Source organism: Loxodonta africana, chromosome 12 (assembly GCF_030014295.1).
Source record: "Loxodonta africana isolate mLoxAfr1 chromosome 12, mLoxAfr1.hap2, whole genome shotgun sequence".
NCBI classification, from domain to species: domain Eukaryota; kingdom Metazoa; phylum Chordata; class Mammalia; order Proboscidea; family Elephantidae; genus Loxodonta; species Loxodonta africana.
Genome location: NC_087353.1, coordinates 58,430,243 through 58,449,903, shown reverse-complemented (window position 1 = coordinate 58,449,903; position 19,661 = coordinate 58,430,243). Strand labels below are relative to the sequence as shown.

The following is a 19,661-nucleotide window of genomic DNA, read 5'->3' as shown; positions in this document are numbered from 1 at the left end:
AGCTAGGAAAGACATTCTAGCCCTGACCCTGGGCAAGGTTAGGGCAGTGGGCCCCTTGGCTGCTTAGCTTGGGCCCTGGCTGAGTTCTCTGTGGGCTCCAAGAACCTTAGCCTCACCCTGTCCCTGCCCCAAGCCCCTGGCTGCTTCTAAGGGCCTCCCTCCAGGGTTGGCCATGGAGCGGTCCACAGGTGCCTGGTTTTGAGACCGTTGTCATCTGGTGCACTGGCTGTGGGGTTGGAGCCCATGCGTTTGCTCATTTTCAGAAAAGGTCTCTCTAGGATGGAGTGTGTGGAGTGGGCAGGACCATCTGGCTGGAATGGACTCGCTCTTCTGTCTCTGGTTGTTTCAGGTAGTGGGCTTTGCTCCATCCCTCAGTGATGAACACGGTTCTCGTCTCCCTCTTCTGCCTCCCTCACTTACCAGAAGGGCTGAATGGCACACTGTGGTTTGGACCTGTTGCTGAACTGCTCTTGGCCTCCCTAAAACTGAGCCCTATAAAGATGAGCTGCTAGTAAGCGATGGTGTAGCTCAGCGAATGGAGTGAGGGCTCTGGAGGCAGACCCTGCTAGGCAGCAGACAAGCTGTGCGCCCTCACTGGGGAGATGTAGCATCATAATAGGATAGAATGCATAACACAGGTGTATGGGGCTTAAATGCCATGATGCCTGCTAAATGGCTCACACGCACCGTGCCTGGCCCACAGTATTGTTGTTCAGGAATGAAGAGCACTGGTAGCTGTTAAAATGCCAGTCAGCCTCCTAAAAGTGGAGCATGGTTGCCTCTATCCCTGTAAGATCTACTGTTCTCTGGGGGGAAAAGAGACCAAGAGCCCATAAGGAGTTACCATTTGCCTTTGAGTCGATTCTGACTCATGGTGACACCACATGTGTCAGAGTAGAACTGTACTCCATACGATTTCTATGGATGATTGTTTGGAAGTAGATTGCTAGGCCTTTCTTCCAAGGTGCCTCTGGGTGGACTTGAACTTCGAGCCTTGTATAACCGTTTGCACCAGCCGGAAACTCTCATAGTTAGAAAATAGTTAAAGGCTTTGGAATGTGTGTTTGTCTTTCATCTGGTATTTACAAAAAATCACCTTTTTTGTGCTGGAACTGAGGATACGGCCAGAAACCAGACCTTGCCCCTTGCCCTCAGCAGTTCACAGTCTTGGGTGCTAAAGAGTGTTGTCAGCGCCCTGAGAGAGATCCACGGGATCTCCTGGAGACCTGAGTACAAACCCTGGAAGGACAGGGCATCCTGTGAGCCTCCATTGCTTTTAAACTTCCCCATGACTTTGTGAAGTGAGGCCATATTTACAGCATGTACAGATGGGGAAACTGAGGCTTCAGGAGACTAAGTGATTGGGATTGGCATTCCACAGCTGGAAACTGGCATCGCTGGAGTTTGAACTTGAACTGGTACAGGGTCCCCTCTCATGGGCTGGAGAAGTCACAGGGAGGGGAGAGGGAACAGCTGATGGGCATGTGTGTTGTGGGCCAAGGGGAGAGGCAGCAGGCTGTCCACGGCTGGAGTGGGGTGTATGGAGAGAAGCAGTGGGGATGGGTGAGGGCCTTGGGCTGTTTCTGTATGTGTTTTGGAAAGAGGATGAGAGCATTGGCACTGTTGGCGAGAGGTCTCTAGACTCCCTCCTGTCCTCCTTGTTGGGTATCAGAAAAATTCAGTGTGCACTTTCCCACCTTACCTGTGTGGATGAGAAGTGGCTCGGGGGGATGTGAGTGACCTCCAGCAGTGTGAAAGGAGAAACTGGTTTTCAGTTGCCAATTTGAGGCTGGAGCCGGGCAGGGATGTGTGTGAAGCATGGGGGGGATACTTGGCCTGGGCAGGAGGGAGAGCTACTGGTCTGGGGCCCCCGGTGCCTCTGGTTGGGACACCAACAGTGTCCCAAGGGGGACTGTGGAGTGGGGGGAATTCTGGTCGTGGGGTGGCGGCTCTGGTCTTGAGACCGAAGACTGGTACCCAGATGTTGTTTCTTTGGTTGTGGCTGCCCAGTGCCTTTTCTTATTCCAGGGGCAGCCCCTGACCAGCCTGCAGGAGTCAGACTGTTAGAAGGCAGTCAGGGAGGGAGAGAAGCGAGAGACGCTGTGTCAGTGGACACAAGCCACCTGCACTGCTCACCTTGGGGAATCTGATGTAGCTGTCGAGGGGGCGTTGGTGACTAACTGCAAAACCCAGAACGAAACTTCCAGGCTATTTATAGGCGAACCCACTTCATAAGAGCAGTATCACCTTGAAATTCCCATTAGCTTACGTTCATCAATAGGAGACCTGGTTGGTCAGTATTCCACCAGTAAGAATTCTTGGTTAGATAGTATTCCACCAGTCAGAACCCCTGTTTATCTGCATTCCTCCACCAGTCAGAGCCTCTGGTTAGCCAGCACTCCACCAACCAGAGCCCTGCTTAATCTGCATTCCACCAATCAGAACCTCTAGTTACCCCACATTCTGTTAACCTCGGCCTATTTAGACAAGTTATAATTAAGGATCCTGGTGGTGACTCCAATTCCCCATGAGAAACTGGGATTTTGCGATGCAGCTTGTTTCTTGGATTTAAGATCTGCCTAAGTTAACAGCAGTTGGTTCCTTGGGGGAGCCAGGAGGCTGTGTTGATAGGTTTGGAGGGAAAGGGGACAGGATGGGAGGAGGTATCATGGAACATTGGAGAAGTGAGTCTGGGGGCTTCTGATGTGGAGGAGGAGTCCACAGAGGCTCCTTGCCTGGGCACAGGAACTTTCCTTCGGAGACCTATGGGGCTGAGGTTTTCAGACCTGGGGTTCCATGTCTCCTTTGGTCTCTGCAGGTAATGGGCCTCCTGGGTAGGGAAGAGGGTCAGCTCCAGGGGTGAGGTTTCATGGGTGGATGAGCTGGCTTGTTGGGGAGGGGAGGCACCCTGAACTCTGGTTTGGGCTGGAGTCTGTGGGACTCGGGCTCAGAGGCAGTGGGGGCTGGGCTGCGCAGGAGGGGTGCATTGTAGCTGCACCCCGGCCAAGTCCCTTCACTTCTTTCGGCCTCAGTGGTTCACGTTTGTCTTCGAGTAAGAGCTGGGTAAGGAGCCCTGGTGGTGTAGTGGTTAAGCGTTGGGCTGCTAACCCAAAGGTCGTCAGTTTGAACCCACCAACCACTCTGCAGGAGAAAGTTGTGGTAGCAGTCTGCTTCTGTAAAGCCCTGGAAATGCTGTGAGGCAGCTCTACTCTGTCCTATAGGGTTGCTATGAGTCAGAATCAACTGATGGCAGTGGGCTTGGTTTTGGTTTTAAGAGTTGGCTAGGGTCAGTAATGGTTTGGTGGTAGAATTCTCATTTTCCATGCAGGTGACCCTGGTTTGATTCCTGGCTAATGCACTTCATGTGCAGACACCACCTGTCTCTTGATGGAGGCTTGTGTTTTGCTATGATGCTGTGGAGCTTCAGGACTAAGAGCGACTAGGAAAAAAGGCCTGTGACCTAATTAAGAAAATCAGCCAGTGAAAACCCTTTGGATTTCAGTGGTCCAATCCACAACTGATTGTGGGAATGGCACTGGACTGGGCAGCGTTTTGTTCCTTTGTGAACGGGGTCACCATGAGTCAGGGGCCGACTTGATGGCAGCTAACAAGAATTAGCTCTGATAGTGAGCCTGCAAGGGAGGGTGCCATTAGCTGGTAGGGCAGGGGAGGAGCTCGAGCTCTGGGGTACCAGTGGGTCCAGCTGCCTGCCCTTGGGCGTGTCATTTTTCCCCCTAGTACCCTGGGTTCCTCACTTGGAACGGGAAGATGATGTAGATGAGAAGAAAAGACAAAAGCATTTGGCGAGTAACAAAAGCTAACATGATTTACGGCACCTACCTGTGCCCACCTTGTCCTACAAAGCATAACTATTGCCTGTGTCCAGCTGTTGTAGATGTGTTCCTCTCCTGGGTTCAGTGCAAAGACCTTTCTGCCTGGGGATGGGCACAGGATCCTGGGCATGGCCAGGAAGTTGGACCAGGCACCTCCTTACCCCCAGACTTTCCCACCAGGAGAACAACAGGTTACCTGTCTCTTGGGGTGTCCAGCTCTGTCTGTTGGAGTGTCCAGTTGTGTGGCATGGTACAGAGCCCATTCTGCCCTGTAGCTTGAGACCCATCTGGGTCAGAGTGGGGCTCTGGAGCCAGGGTTCAAGTCCCAGCTCTGCTACCTGCTGGAACTGTTCACTTTCCAAGCCTCTGTGTCCCGGTCCTTACATAGAAATCATAAGGTGATTTGACTCATAGGAAGACTGTGACAATTCACTAAGAAAGTTCTAGCAAAACAAGTCCCTAGCACATACATACAAGAGCTCAGGAATTCTTTTTTTTTTTCACTTATTACCCTGTTGCTAGGGCCTCCAGGTAGGCCTTCTGGAAGTTTCAGCACTCAGAGCAGTCCAAGGATAGACATGGTGGGGCCTCCTTTTGAGGTACTCTGTTCAGCTGTGGCCTCTGGGAGGGACCCAGGGGCTGGGTGAGTTCAGGGGGAAGGGGATGCTCCTAAACACAGAACTCAGCCCCCCGAGAGAGCTTCCTGTGGACATCTCTCCCACCTCCTCTTGACCCAAAAGACCCTTGGCTTTGACCCATCCTCTCCTTTCATCCTTGCCCCCACCTGTGACACCCTCAGGGTAGGGCAGGGAAACTGGGAGAAGTGAGGTGCCCTGGTCCAGAGTGGGGGAGCCAGATGTTTTCTGACCCTAAAACCATTCCCTTCCCACTACAAAGTGAGGCTGGTAGACCCTCCATTCCAGCTCTGACATTCCAGGACCCCAGTGCTGGATCAGCAGCTTGGGGCAGAGAGGCCATGGGATGGGCTGGGGCCCCAGGTTTTGGGGCTTGGATGGGGAAAGGAGACTGACTTGTCTCTGCACCCCCAGCATCAGTGTGGGGCTTTGTCTGGTGTGGAGCCCACCCCAGCCAGCCACCCTCTCATCTGTTGGTGGAGGAGGCCAGGGCCCAGGAAGAAGTAGGGATGAGTCCAGGGTCCCACGGGGAGATGGGACGGATGAGGTAGGAAGGCCTTGGCTGTGTCCAGCTGTTGCAGATGTGTTTCTTTCCTGGGTTCAGTGCAAATGCCTTTCTGCTTGGGGGGATGGGCACAGAGGCCTTGGCACGGCCAGAGAGTTGAACCAGGTACCTCCTTGTCCCCAGACTCCCTCACGGGAACCAGGGCTGCCCCGAGTATTTTCCCCCAGGTGGAGGGGCATGGGCTCCCTTGGCCCAGGCCTGGAGCAGGTCACCCCAGGAGGGCCCCTCAGGAAGAGGCTGGGGCTGTGGCTTTGGGTGGGGCTGGCGGCCTCTTCTGGGAGCCCAGCATCTGGAAGCCATCAGGCCCAGGAGGAGGTGGAATACAGGAGGACCGGGAAGAAGGGCATGTCTTCTCCAGGCCACACACAAAGGCCTACCTCTTGGGAGCAGTGGCATTGGACCTGCAGGCTCCTCTTGGCTGGCCAGCAGCCTCACCCCTTCCCCTGGCTGCTTTCTCTCTCACCCTGCTGGCTTTGGCTCCTGTGGCCTTTAATTGCCCACAGCATGCTGGGAGCCTTGCATCTCAGGCACAGAGTGGGTCTGCCTCTTGGGGTGGGTGGATTGGGGTGGGGGAGAACTGTCCCCCGGTGGCCCCTTGGTGGAGTGAGTGTTTCTTGGTGGCGTAGTGGTTAAATGCTACGGCCGATAACCAAAGGGTTGGCAGTTCAAATCTGCCAGGCGGTCCTTGGAAACTCTATGGGGGCAGTTCTACTCTGTTCTATAGGGTCGCTATGAGTCAGAATTGACTCGACGGCACTGGGTTTGGTTTTGGGTTTGGTTTGGTGTCTTAGTCCAGGATGATTGGGGCCTGCTTGGGACCTTGGGTAAGGGCTTGTGACTTGAGACTCAGTCAAGAGGATGAGAAGGGGCAAAGCCTGAGCCTTTGTGAGGAGGTGTCTCAAGTGCAGTGCAAGGAGCTCAGAGGTCCAGGTGCAGGGCAAGGAGTGTGCAGAGATGTGCCAGGTGTCTATTACTTTTTGTTGTTGAGAGTGTACACAGCAGAATATATACCAGTTCAACTGTTAACTTTGTGTACAATTCAGTGACATTGATTGCATTCTTCAAGTTGTGCAACCATTCTCACTCTCCTTTTCTGATTTTCTCCCATTAATATAAACTCATTGTCCCCTAAGTTTCCAATATAATCTTTTGAGTTGCTGTTATCAATTTGATTTCCTATAGATAGTTTTTTAAAAGAACACAATACTCAAGGCAGACTTTTTTTTACCACTTAAGCTAAACAATTACTTGGTTTTAAGACTACCTCAGGAAATGTTTTTGGTTTAAGACTTAAAGGTTTTCTCAGGGCAGTAGTTCCAGGGGTTCATCCAGCCGCAATGGCTCCAGAAAGTCTAGATTCTATGAGAATTTGAAATTCTGTTCTGCATTTCACCCCCTTTTGATCAAGATTTTTGTATAGGTGCTTTAATCAAAATGTTCAGAAATGGTAGCTGTGTCCCAGGTGTCTTGATTATCATCTGGGACCCACCAGCTTCAGAATCAGAGTTTCTTGTTAACCATGCAGGTTTCTAGGCCCTATCTAGGCCTGCTAGACAAATGCTGGGCTGGGACTCAGGCTCTGTGGTTAAAAACTCCTGGGTGCTTTGACACCTTGTTCTGGAGGGCTGCCTTCTCCCCATGAAGGCAGCAGGGAGGGGCTGGGTTCTGAGTCATTCTGCTTAGGCCCTCCAGAGCTGCGTCTCCACCACCCTTCTGATCCCCTGCCGATGTAGACATCAGGCTGTCCTGGTGTCTTCTGCAGTGAGAGGGGATGCAGCTGACACTTGGGGCTCGCTGGGATTGAATTAAAAAGACAGGTCTGATGGGGCAGGGCCCAGAGGGCTCCTGGCCTCAGTGTGCCCCTGTTCTCCTGCAGTCTAGCCAACATTCCACTGACCCCCGAGACCCAAAGGGACCAGGAGCGGCGGATCCGGCGGGAGATTGCTAACAGCAACGAGCGCCGGCGCATGCAGAGCATCAACGCTGGCTTCCAGTCCCTCAAGACCCTCATACCCCACACAGACGGAGAGAAGCTCAGCAAGGTGGGCAAGGCAGGGAGGGTCTGGAGGGCTTCCTGGAGGCGGCGGGTCTAGAAGCTACCAGCCCAGTCCTTGACTTGCGGCCCCTCCCTCCCCCAGGCGGCCATTCTCCAGCAGACAGCCGAGTACATATTCTCGCTGGAGCAGGAGAAGACCAGGCTCCTGCAGCAGAACACACAGCTCAAGCGCTTCATCCAGGTACCGCCCCGGAGAAGGCCTCTCCTATCACCTGCCCAGCTCTTTGCTCTCCCCAGCACAGATGTGCCCAGGGCCCATGCGCTGGCCTGGGACTCAGATATTCCCGCAGGTCCCACCTTTCACCAAGGACCCATTTGCTTACTTGGGCCTTAGTTTACCTAGCTGCTAAGTGCGATGGAGTGGCTCTGGAAGGAACTGGGGTATCTGAGTCTCCTATGGCTCCCATGGCAAAACAACACACGCTAGGGGGCTTAAACCAACAGAAATTTATTCTCTCAGTTCTGGAGGCTAGAAATCTGAAATCAAGGCCCTAAGGAAGATTCCTTCCTTGCCTCTTCTAGCTTTTTGTGGACCAGCCTTTCTTGGCTTGTAGATGCCTTACTCCAACCTCTTCCTCTGTCTTCACATAGCCTTATTCCCTGTGTGTGTTTCTCTGTGTCTTCTCTTATAAGAATACCAGTCATTGGATTAGGGTCCAGCCTATTCCAGTATGACCTCATCTTAACTAATTTTATCTGCAAAAACCCCTGTTTCCAAATTGTGTCACATTTTGAGGTTTCGGGTAGCGGTGCATTTTTGAGAGACACGTTCAACGAAGTGGAGTCCCTGGGTGGTGCACATGGTTAATGCGCTCAGCTGCCAACCAAAAGGTTGGCAGTTTGAGTTCACCCAGAGGTGCCTTGGAAGAAAGGCCTGGCAGTCTACTTCTGGAAAATCAGCCATCGCAAACCCTATGGAGCAGAATTCTACTTTCACGTCCATGGGGTCTCCATGTGTTGGAATAGACTCCATGGCAGCTGGTTTATTCAACCCAGTACAGGGGGTGACTGTGTAGAAAGCAAGTCAGTTGGCCTCCTTTTCTGGCACTTGGTCAGTTTGTTGGGTTTGCAGTGTTGGGCTCCTTCGGGCTGGGTCCACCTATATTCTGAAAGCTTTGGAGGGTGTGATGGAGCTCCCAGAGTTCCCTGGAGGTGGTGGGGTGCCAGGTCACACTTACTGGGCCCTTGGGGTCCACAGGAGCTGAGCGGCTCATCCCCCAAGCGGCGGCGGGCAGAGGATAAGGATGAGGGCATTGGCTCACCAGACATCTGGGAGGACGAGAAGGCTGAGGACTTGCGACGGGAGATGATCGAGCTGCGGCAGCAGCTGGACAAGGAACGCTCTGTGCGCATGATGCTGGAAGAGCAGGTGAGGAGGCATCCCCTGCTGGCTTGCAGTATGGGTGTGTGGCAGGGCCGGCGTTCCACCTGGCTCCTCCGCCTGCCTTTTCTCCCTTCCTGCCTTCCCTTGGACAGTTACTTATGAGAGCACCTGCTTAATGCAAACAGCAGTGTTGGCGCACTGGGTTAAGCACTTGGCTGTGAATTGAAAGGTTGGCGGCAGTTCGAACCCACCCAGCGGCTCTGCAGGAGAAAAGACCTGGCGATATGCTCCCATAAATATTACCAAAAAAATCAAACCCCTTGCCATCGAGTCAATTCCAACTCATAGTGACCCTGTAGGATAGAGTAGAATTGCCCCATAGGTTTCCAAGGCTGTAATCTTTACAGAAGCCGACTGCCACATTTTTCTCCCAGTGAGTTAGAATGGGTGGTGACCTTTCTGTTAGCAACTGAGTGCTTAACCACTGTGCCACCTGTGCTCCTCCCCAGTACAGATTACAGCCTAGAAAACCCTGTGGGGCAGTTCTACACATGAGTTCACCTTGAGACAGAATTGACTAGATGGCACCCAACAACAGCTTTATGCCAGGCCTAGAAGTGGGGTATCCAGTGAGGGGGACGCAGACAGGTTTCCAACCTTTAGTAGTTGAACTAGGAGTTCAGTCTCAGGGAGAGGAGTGCAGACACGCTTGTCACAGGATGACACCCAGCAGTGTAAAAATGCAGCTGTGGTTAAGACTGTGGCTCCCTGTGTGGGTATCCTTAGGGAGCTTTGACCTGGTTCCAGAGGGGGCCCAGAGAGTCTCCTTGTGGAGGTGACTCGAGCCGAGATTGGGAGGAGGGTGAGGTTGTTCCAGGCAGAGGGGATAGTATGGACAAAGCCTTGTAGAGAGAGAGCATGGGGTGATGGGGCCATGGTGGAGGAAGAGGAGACATGACTGTGGGCTCCGTGCTAGGGCTTTTGGTGGGGTGAATGGTCTGCTTTGTGGCTGATAGAGTTTGGGGTGGTCTGTTTGGGACCTGTGGACTGCTCGGGAGTTAGGAGGGCTCTACAGATAGGCCCTGGCATTGGGGTGCAGGCACCAGGGTGTGGGCCCTGCCCTGAGCGGGCTGCTCTGCCCCTAGGTGCGCTCACTAGAGGCCCACATGTACCCGGAAAAGCTCAAGGTGATTGCGCAGCAGGTGCAGCTGCAGCAGCAACAGGAGCAGGTGCGGCTGCTGCACCAGGAGAAGCTGGAGCGGGAACAGCAGCACCTGCGCACCCAGGTGAGTGAGGCAGCACCTGTGAGGGGCCCTGTCGGCTGTAGGCAGCACTGGGTCCCACTGGCCGCAGGGGTGCTCAGACTCAACGTTGGGCCTCTGAGTGTCCAGCTGGGCTGACACAAGGCTTGAATTATAATATTCTAGACCTTTCCCCAGCAGTTCCTGGTTTCCAGCTGTTTTATGTACATTGAATGCTCATAGTAGCCCACGAGGCCTGAGATATTATTACTCCTCTTTCACAAATGAGGAAATTGAGGCAGAATTAAATCAACAAGCCCAAGGGCCTTTAGCTAGTAAGTAGTTTGGAGTAGGGATTTGAACCCTGGCTGTTGAAGTCTAGAGCCTAAACTCCGAACTAGCACTATATCAATGTTGAACCACCTGCAGATACTCCAAATCGAAGGGGCCACATGATCTTGGATGGTTGAAAGCCCTTCTCTAAGCCTCCATGAGTGGTGGGTGGAGGCAGCAGCAAGGCAGTGGGCAGGGGAAGATGGTTTCAGAGGGCTGTTTCTTGGCCTCAGTGACCAACAGGCAGGCAGGGGCGGGAACTCAGAAGAGAACCCCTGGGAGAGAGACTGAAGGCCTCTGTCTTGCAGCTCCTGCCCCCTCCAGCCCCCACCCACCACCCCACAGTGATTGTGCCAGCGCCACCTCCCCCTCCCTCCCACCACATCAACGTCGTCACCATGGGCCCCTCCTCGGTCATCAACTCTGTTTCCACGTCCCGGCAAAATCTGGACACCATTGTACAGGTACCTGGGCTTAGGGCAGGGGCAGCACACAGGGGAGCCAGATGGGGCTTGAGAGTGATGGGAGCATTGGGAGCCTGGGTGGGTGCTCATCCCGAGTCCCCATCCCTGTACCTGTGAGGTGGACAGCTGCTTCGTTGAGAGAGCTAGGGGTGGGGTCTGCCAGGCCTGTGGGATGGGGTTGCTTGGAAGACCCTGTTCCTTCACCTCATGTGGGGTTTGTTGAGAAGACCCCTTTTTTTTTGTAATGCCAGATACATTGTCTTTTTTAAAAAAAATACTTTGTTGTTATTGTTGAGACTATATACCCTAAAACATACACCAGTTCAAGTTTCTACGTGTAAATTCAGTGATACTGATTACATTTTTTGAGTTGTGCAACCCTTCTCACCCTCCTTTTATGAGTTGTTCCTCCCACATTAACATAAACTCACTGCTCCCTAAGTTTCCTATCTAATCTTTCGAGTTGCCGTTGTTAATTTGATCCTGTATACATAGTTCTTAAAAGAGCATAATGCTCAAGGCAGACATTCTTTACTAGTTAAGCTAAACTATTGTTTGGTTTTAAGAAGACTTCAGGGGATATTTTTGGTTTCAGGTTTAAAGATTATTTCAGGTCTGTAGTTTCCAGGGTTCATGCAGCCCCTATGGCTCCATCCGAGAAGACCCTTTGCTCTCAGAGCCTGGCTTACAGAGTTTGGGTGTCTGGCTCTCAAGCTGGTCCAGAACTTACTTTCACCTCCATCTCCCCAGACCCCAGTGGGTGTAAGTTAAGCCTCCTACGGAGAAGGGAGAAGCAGAATTAACCGTTGGGGTCAAACCTGAAGCTAGTGCTGTGCTCGGCCTTGGGCTAGACCCCTTGGAGGACTCAAGAACATGAAATAAATTCATTCATTAATAAACCAAAGAAGCCAAAATCTGGGGGGAAAAAAAAACAACCTTCCAACCTCCAGAACTTTAGTTGCCCATAAATGCCGCAAATTGAATGATGATATTAATAACAAAGACTCTTAAGTAAGTGAACAAGCTGACTTTAAAATATATAAATGTGTTAAAACCGCTCACCACTTCAAAGCAGCACTGAGGTGGTTGTCTTTCCCTAAGGGGTTTTCAACTGAGCAGAAGGGTTTTCTAAAGTCTGTTCCCCTGGACCCTGGCTGGCCTTCCCTGCTGCCTTGCCACGCTTATTTGCGGATATTACCGGGCGGGTTGGGGGGTCTCATCGGCAGTCTGTCCCCATCCAGGCGATCCAGCACATCGAGGGCACGCAGGAGAAGCTGGAGCAGGAGGAGGAGCAGCGGCGAGCTGTCATTGTGAAGCCTGCCCGCAGCTGCCCTGAGGCCCACGCCTCCGACACAGCCTCCGACTCGGAGGCCTCAGACAGCGACACCATGGACCAGAGCCGGGAAGAGCCATTGGGGGATGGGGAGCTTCCCTGACCACCCCCAGCCCTCCTCTCCCTTCTGGGGGGCTGGAGGGGCCCAGGGCAGCAGCAGGGAGAAACATGGGCGAATGAGTGAGAAATTTTTACAAAATTATGATGTCATTTGGGTCTCTTTTATGACCTCTTTTTCAATACTGTAAATCGACCTTTGAACGGAGCCACCCAACTAAAGGGCACAGGGGCTCGGAAGGCCTGGAGCACGTGGGGAGCATCGGGACACTGGGGCTGGGCCTTGGCCTTGGAGGTTGGGGATGCGGACACTTAGGTGCCTGGCCTCTCTCAGCCAAAAACCATTTTTTCATTATACGTTTTTAAGAACAGGGAAAATGAAACAAAACCCCAAGCTTTCTTCCCTCCCTAGAGCCAGCCCTGTGACCAGCAGTCTTTAATCCCCCCTTCCCTCCTCTCTTTCATTTTCTTCTTTTTCCTTTAAGCACTTACATGGGTTGGGGGTCTGGCTGGGTCTGGGCTTTCTGGGGGCCCGGGGTTGATGTTGCTTCTCGGTTTTGGGGTTTGCTGCTGCCCTCCTCCCCAATCCCCTGCCCCCTCTCACCACTAGGGTTAGCCACTCTCCATCACTACCCAGCCCCTTCCCCTCCCTACAGGTTCCCCATCTTCAGACCCCAAAATGTCTTTGTCTTTCTTTTTGTTTTATTTGTTGTTGGTTTTTTCCCTTTTTTTTTTTTTTTGATAATTTTGAGGTCTTTGTGTTCAAGGAGAAGCTATTATATTTTGTTAAGAAAGTGGGGGAAAATATGAAGAGGCCACTGTGCCTTTGTAAAGAAACAAAATAAAGTTTGTACTTTGTTTTTTAGATTCTGTGTCTCCTGAGTGCCTGCTGTCCTGAAGAGCTGGGGAGGGCTTTTGTGGGCCAGAGTTAAAAAACAAAAAACCAGTTGCTGTGGAGTCGATTTGGACGCATGGCGACCTTGTGTGTGTCAGAGTAGAGGTGTGCTCCATAGGGTAAAACCCTATGGCTGTGATCTTTCAGAAGTAAAAAAAAAAAAGATGGTCAAAACTTCTGTGCCTCTGGGTGGGTTCAAACTGCCAACCTTTCAGCTAGTAGCTGAGAGCTTAACCCTTTGCCCCACCCTGGGACTCATGGGCTAGAGTAAAAAACCCATTGCTGTCGAGTGGGTTATGGCTCATCGCGACCCTACAGGACAGAGTGGAACTGCCCCATAGAGTTTCCAAGGCTATAATCTTTACGGAGCGGACTGCTGCATCTTTCTCTGGCAGAAAGGTTGGTGGGTTCAGCTGCCAATCTTTCAGTTAGCAGCTGAGTGCATAACCACTGTGCACCAGGGTCCTTCTGGGCTAGAGTAAGAAAAAAAAAAACCCAAACCCATTGCTGTCTAGTCGATTCCAACTCATAGTGACCCTATAAGACAGAACTGCCCCATAGAGTTTCCAGGGAGTGCCTGGTGTATTCAAACTGCCAACCTTTTGGTTAGCAGCTGTAGCTCTTAACCACTGTACCACCAGGGTTTCCTAATTGGGCCACGTGTTGCCTAGCCCACTAGAGGGGACTGGATGTGAGTGAGTGTGATGACCCTCCAGTTTACATGTGATGTTGGGATGAGAAATCAGGGTCATTAGATTCTCTGGGATCACTGGGTATTCTGCAAAGATGGGCAGTAGTGTTGGGTGGGGGCAGTGACTCCTAACTTCTCTTTGGTGGTAGGCAAGAAGAGAAGGAACAACCAAGCCATAGGTTCTTAACACATAGAGGAGGAACACGGGGTGTTCAGGTCCTGGTTGATCCCTAGACTTTGCCACTTTGACTTGTGTAACCTCCTTGAACCTAAGTCTCCTCATCTATAAAAAGGAAGTGAGCATGCCCTCATGGTGCGGTGTTTAAGAGCTCAGTTCCTGCAGTCAGTCTGCCCTGTCAGGGCTCGGTTTCACTTCAGGCAAGACACTTGATCTCTGAGCCTCAGTTTCCTTATCTGAAACTAGGGGTTAATAAATGGCACAAGGGTATTGAGTCTTATTGGGGATGGGGTGGTCTATTTAAATCTCTTCAGTCTCCATGGCCAGAGACCACTTTATAATGCAGCCAGCTGAGTCTTTTTTTCCTTTAATATTGAAGCCTACTGCTTTATCTAGTTGAGCTCTGCAAAGGATCTGCACTCTGCTGCTTATCAAGGTTGGAGGTTTGAACCCACCCAGTGGTGCCACAGAAGAAAGGCCTGGTGATGTTCCGTAAAGATGGCAGCTAAGAAAACCCTATGAAACATTTCTATTGTGTAATACATGGGGTCACCGTGAGTTGGAATTGACTCAATGGCAATTGCTTTGTGTGTGTGTGTGTGTGTGTGTGGAAAACGCACGACTGTTCGAGCGAGTGACATTTTTGAATCGCATGGTCACACTATTGTAGGTACGTGGTGACTGAGGCCAAAGAGGAAGAATAGCGGGTTGACATCCCACCTCATGATGGCTCTGGGTATAAGCTTACTGAGTGGAAAGGTAGGCAAGAGCCCTTAACTTTTTTCTCATTTTTTTAGAATTGAAAAAAAAAAAAAGGTGTAATTATATTAAGTAAAATTCTTTTTTGAGTATACCTAGATTAATTTGCGTAAGTTAAACGTGCCTTTGAGGCGAGGGGCTTAACCAGGATCTGGGCAAGGATATCCCTTCCCAAGGCCAGCAGAGCCCGAAAACCAAACCCCAAAACCAAACTTGTTGCTGTCAAATTGATTGTGACACATATCAAGTCTACAGAACAGAGTAGAACGCTCCATAGTATTTCCAAAACTGCAATCTTTACAAAAGCTGACTGCCCCGTCTTTCTCCTGCAGAGTGGTTGGTGGATTTGAACCACAGGCCTTTCAGTTAGCAGTCGAGGTTTAACCACTGCACCACCAGGGCTCCTAAGGCCAGCACAGGCCACCCTTTTTCCGCCAGGTGCGAGGCGGCACGGCAAAAGTGCTCCATGCAGCTCTTACAAGAGTCAACAGAGGGCGCTGTGGGCCCAGGACCCCCGGCCCAGCTAGAGCGGAGGCCCCGCCTCCTCCCGGCCCTCTCCCTCCACCGGCACTGCTCAGTTTCCATAGGCCAGAGGTGAGGGCTTAGGGGCGGACCCAGGGAGACCCCCTTCCTCCTCCCTGCGATGACGCGCTTGGTCTGCGTTCTCACCAGCAGGCGGCGGAAGTCAGGGGTGCAGCCGTGGCCCTGCCTCTTCCCGGATTCTACCCGCTCGTCCCCCCTCAGTGCGCATGCTCTTTGGCGCTTCAGGCCGTCTCGGCGCGCTCACGCCAGCACGCTCATCGCTCCTTGCTCTTGCTCCCGCGCGTTCTCACGCACGCCCCTCACACAGACGTCGTGAACGTGCCGCGAACGTGCCGCGAACGTGCCTCGAACGTGCCGCGAACGCGCCGCTCACTACCTCTCCCACGGTGAGGCGCTCGTCAGCTTCTTTTCACGGAGCGTCCGATCAGTCAGTTGCCGCGTCCTTCAAGGCCCAGGCCTGGTGGCTACCTGCTCCTGGCCAGAGGTTAGGTAACTGGGCTCGGCTATGGTGTCCAATCGAAGTACGAAATGAGATACACATGTAACTTAGAATGTTCTAGAAGCCATGTGAAAAATAGTAAAAAGAAATGGGTGAAATGAATTTTAATAGGTTTTTTTTTTTTTGACCCAGAGTATCCAAAGCATTATCTTTTTGAGGTGGGAAAAAGTTGCTTTTGACTTTTTATTTCCTTTTTCATTACTGTACTTTAAATGAAGGTTTACAGAACAAACTAGCTTTGCATTAAACAATTAGTACACATATTGTGAGATTGGTTAACAACTCCACGACATGTCAACACTTTCCCTCCTGGACCTTGAGTTCCCTATACCAGCTTTCCTGTCCCCTCTTGCATTCTAGTTGTTGCCCCTGGGCTGGTGTGCCCGTTTAGTCTCCTTTTGTTTTATGAGCCTGTCTTGGCGGAAGGGTGAACCTCAGGCATGACTTCATTACTGAGATAAAAGGGTGTCCAGGGGCCGTATTCTTGGAGTTTCTCCAGTCTCTGTCAGGCCAGTAAGCCTGGTCTGTTTTTGTGAGTTAGGATTTTATTCTACATTTTTCTCTGTCTGGGACCCTCTGTTGTGATCCCTGTCAGAGTAGATGGGCACCTTGACTTGTTAGATGCCTTTGACTTGATTCCTACTCTTAGCGACCTCAGAGTAGAACTGCCCCATAGGATTTCCAAGGCCGTAGGGTTGCAATGAGTTGAAATTGATTTGATGGCAGCGTTTTTTTTTTTTTTTTTAATATATTTTATTTTTATTGTTAAGAACATACACAGCAGAACACGAATTCAACAATATCTAGATGTAGGATTCACTAACATTGATTACAGTCTTTTTGTTGTGTAATAATTCTCCCCCTCCTTTTCTGAATTGTTTCTCCTGCATTGATACAAACTCACTGCTCACCCCCCAGCTGCCTGTCTATGGAGTTCAGGCTGTAATCTTTACAAGAGCAGATTGCCAGGTCTTACTCCCGAAGGGACTGGGTGGGTTTCAACTGCCAACCCTTTGGTTAGCAGCTGAGTGTTTTACCGTTGTGCCACCCCAGCTACTTTGATGAAAAGTTGCTAAAGAAATATTTCATGTTCTATTTCTCCTACAAAATCTTGGAAACCCGGAGTGTATTTTGCACTTGCAGCACAATGTTCAGACTCACATTTTGAGGACTTAGCAGCCACGTGTGGCTTGTGGTTCCCACATGGGACAGCGATGGTCTAGGGCATTTGGGAAAATGGGATCCAGGCCTAGTGGTCAGAAAGAGCCTAGTGTGTTCTGCCGGCAGTGTGGACACTGACCTGGAAGGAGAAAGAGATGTGGGGATGTGGTCATAGGCAGCTTCGATAGCATGCTAAGAAGTCTGGATTTCATTTTATTTTTTTGTGAAGAGGAGGTGGTGTAGGAGTGACAGGATCAATGTAACATGCAACAAAACCTATTAAAAACAGCATTTTACTGAAGTAGAGTGTAACATACGTTCAAAAAAGGGCAAATATCTTAGGTGTTTAACTCCATGAATTTTCACAAACTGATCATATAACTAGCTCCTTATGAAGCCCCCTTATGCTCCCTCCTGTCTTGTCACTACCCCTTGAGTGGGTTATTTATTTTTAGTCACAGTAATTATAGATTAGATTCTCAGAGAGTTGCAAAGAAGTGTACAGGGTGGTCCTGTGCACCTTTTTCATCCAGCCTCCCCAGTGTTAACATGTTGCATAACTGTAGTACAGTATCGAAGCCAGTTAATTGCTATCGGTGCAGGATTTTACTGCTTACACATGCACATATTTACATGTGTGTGCCCTGGTGGCACAGTGATTAAAGTGCTCAGCTGCTAACCAAAAGGTTGGCTGTTTGAACCCACCAGCGCTCCATGGGAGACAGATGTGACAGGAAAAGATTACAGCTTTGGAAACTCTATGGGGCAGTTTTACTTTGTCCTATAGGCTTGCTGTGAGCCAGAATTGACTCAACAGCCGTGGGTTTGTGTGTGTATTCTGTACCATTTTGCATTCCTGTAGCAGGGTATGAGAATTCCAGTTGGTCTCCATCCTCCCAATCACTTAGTATTGTCAGATTATCCTTATCGTCATCATCCTTATTATAAGCGATTCTGATAATCACCGTAAATTAGTTTCGCATGTTTTAGAACTTCATATAAATGGAATCATACGGTATATATACTCTTATTTGTCTGATTTCTTTTGTTCAATATCTTATCTTTGATATTAATTGTTGTGTTTGTATATATCAGTAGTTCATTCATTTTTACTGTTGAGTAGCATTCCATTGTGTGAATATACCGTGGTTTATTTACCCATTCACCTAGTGATAGGCATTTAGGTTGTTTCCAACTTGTGGCTATTGTGAATATATTTTAAAAAAAAAAATGAAAAATCAAAACAAAACCTGTTGCTGTCAAGTCAGTTTTGACTCATGGCAACCCTATGCATTACAGAGTAGAACTGAGCCTTATCGGGTTTTTTTGGCTGAAATTTTAACAGAAGCAGATCATCAGGTCTTTCTTCCATGGCGCTGCTGGGTGAGTTTGAATCACCAACCTTTAGGTTAGTAGCCAAATGCAAACCATTTGCCCAACCCAGGGACCTATTTTAGTAGATGTTGTTTGCCCTCAAGTTGATTTTTGACTCATAGCAACCCCATGTGACAGAGTAGAACTGAGCTTCCTAGGATTTTCTAGGCTGTAATCTTTATAGAAAGGAGCCCTGTGGCACAAAGGTTAGCAGGTTCTGCTGCTAACTGAAAGGTTGCCAGTTCAAACCCACCCAGCAGCTCTGCAGGAGAAAGACCTGGAGTTCTCTCATAAGAATTACAGCCTAGGAAACCCTATGGGGCAGTTCTGCTCTGTCACATGGGGTTGCTGTGAGTCGTAATTGACTTAACAGCACCTAACAACAATCTTTTCAGAAGCGCATTGCCAGGTCTTTTTCCCGCGGAGCCACCGTGTAGGTTTGAACCACCAAACTTTTGGTTAGCACCGGAACACTTAACCTTTGTGCCACCAGGGCTCCTTTTTACTATTCTCTAAATAGATTGTGGAGCCTTGGTGGCACAGTGGTTAAGTGTTCGGCTGCTAACCAAAAGGTTGGCAGTTCAAATTCAACAGCTGCTCCTTGGAAACCCCATGAGGTGGTTCTACTCTGTGAGTTGGAATTGACTCAATGGCAGTGGGTTTGATTTTTTTGGTTTTTTTTGAAATAGATTATACCAATCTACCCTCCTTCCAACAGTTGTAAGATGATAGTGTCAATTTCAGGGTGATAGTTCCTAAGCATGTTACCAGCCCTTTTTGGTAGTTGTTTCTTTGCAAGTGGGGCTGGCCCCCCCACCCCCGCCGCCCCCCACCCCGCTCCCTTGCCCTATTTTAAGGAACTCTATTTTTTATTAGGGGTAAACCTCATGTGAAATGTGCTATGTCCGCTCTTAGGATGTTCTCAACAATCATATTACACTGTGTCCTCTTTATGAGGATCCTCAGAAGAAATTCTTGTCGAGTCTCAGTAGCAGAAATAATTTCACTTCTCCCAAGCAGTTGGCTTGTTCTTATTTTAAGGACACTGGATTGGGCAGCTGGTCGATTGCACACATGTGAGGGCTTATATATGTCATTTGTTTTTGTGTTAGCCTTCTTAATGGTTCCATTTTGTGTGCCTTCCTTTGTTCTACCTGTACTTCCAGTTCATGCTTTCTTGCTATATTTTATGAATCCTTGGGAGCCATCTTAATTCTTTTCTAGAACAGGGAAGGTTATAATAAGTAAATGGTCCTTGTGCCAAGATTTGGGGGCAGTCTCTGGCCGAGCATTGGAGCATTTGTCCCAGCTCTGTTAGATGTTTGAAGGTCTGTCTAGCAGAAGAGGGGGCCTGTCTGTGACCTTGGCCTCCTTAGTGGTTGACTAACTGGCTCCAGACCAGTATGTAAAACACATGCAGATCCTCAAGCAGCCTGTTGGAGCCTGTCAGCCAGAATGTCCTTAGCCTTGGGTCTTGTTGGCTCTTGCTTCACTCTGCCCCCACCCAAACCCATCCAAATGTCCGTTCTCTATCCAGTGGCCTCTCTGTGCTGTCAGCATTGTAGCATTTGTCGTCTTTTTCACTTTCTCTTGAGTTCTTCTGCCCGCTTTCTCCTTAAAAGTCCTGGGGTGGGTGTGGGGTTAGACCATGGCACCTTCCTCCTCTGTCGGGATACCCTCTCTTTTCTTACCGTGCTGAGTTGCAGGTTTCTTCTGTTGA

At 50.2% G+C, this 19,661-nt stretch overlaps 1 protein-coding gene across 6 annotated transcripts in view; it reads left to right on the top strand.

Moving 5' to 3' along the window:
* The window catches only part of TFAP4 (transcription factor AP-4), a 39,916-nt gene extending 27,338 nt beyond the window's left edge, over positions 1-12,578 (top strand). For all 6 annotated transcript variants that reach the window (XM_064295510.1, XM_064295509.1, XM_064295508.1 and 3 more), the window contains 6 exons: positions 6,910-7,075; positions 7,172-7,270; positions 8,288-8,458; positions 9,559-9,699; positions 10,296-10,451; positions 11,693-12,578. In XM_064295510.1, coding sequence (XP_064151580.1) covers positions 7,001-7,075; positions 7,172-7,270; positions 8,288-8,458; positions 9,559-9,699; positions 10,296-10,451; positions 11,693-11,887 — 837 coding nt within the window. In that variant the 5' untranslated portion in view covers positions 6,910-7,000 and the 3' untranslated portion in view covers positions 11,888-12,578. The remainder of the gene's footprint in view (positions 1-6,909; positions 7,076-7,171; positions 7,271-8,287; positions 8,459-9,558; positions 9,700-10,295; positions 10,452-11,692) is intronic.
* The last annotated feature ends 7,083 nt before the right edge of the window (positions 12,579-19,661 follow it).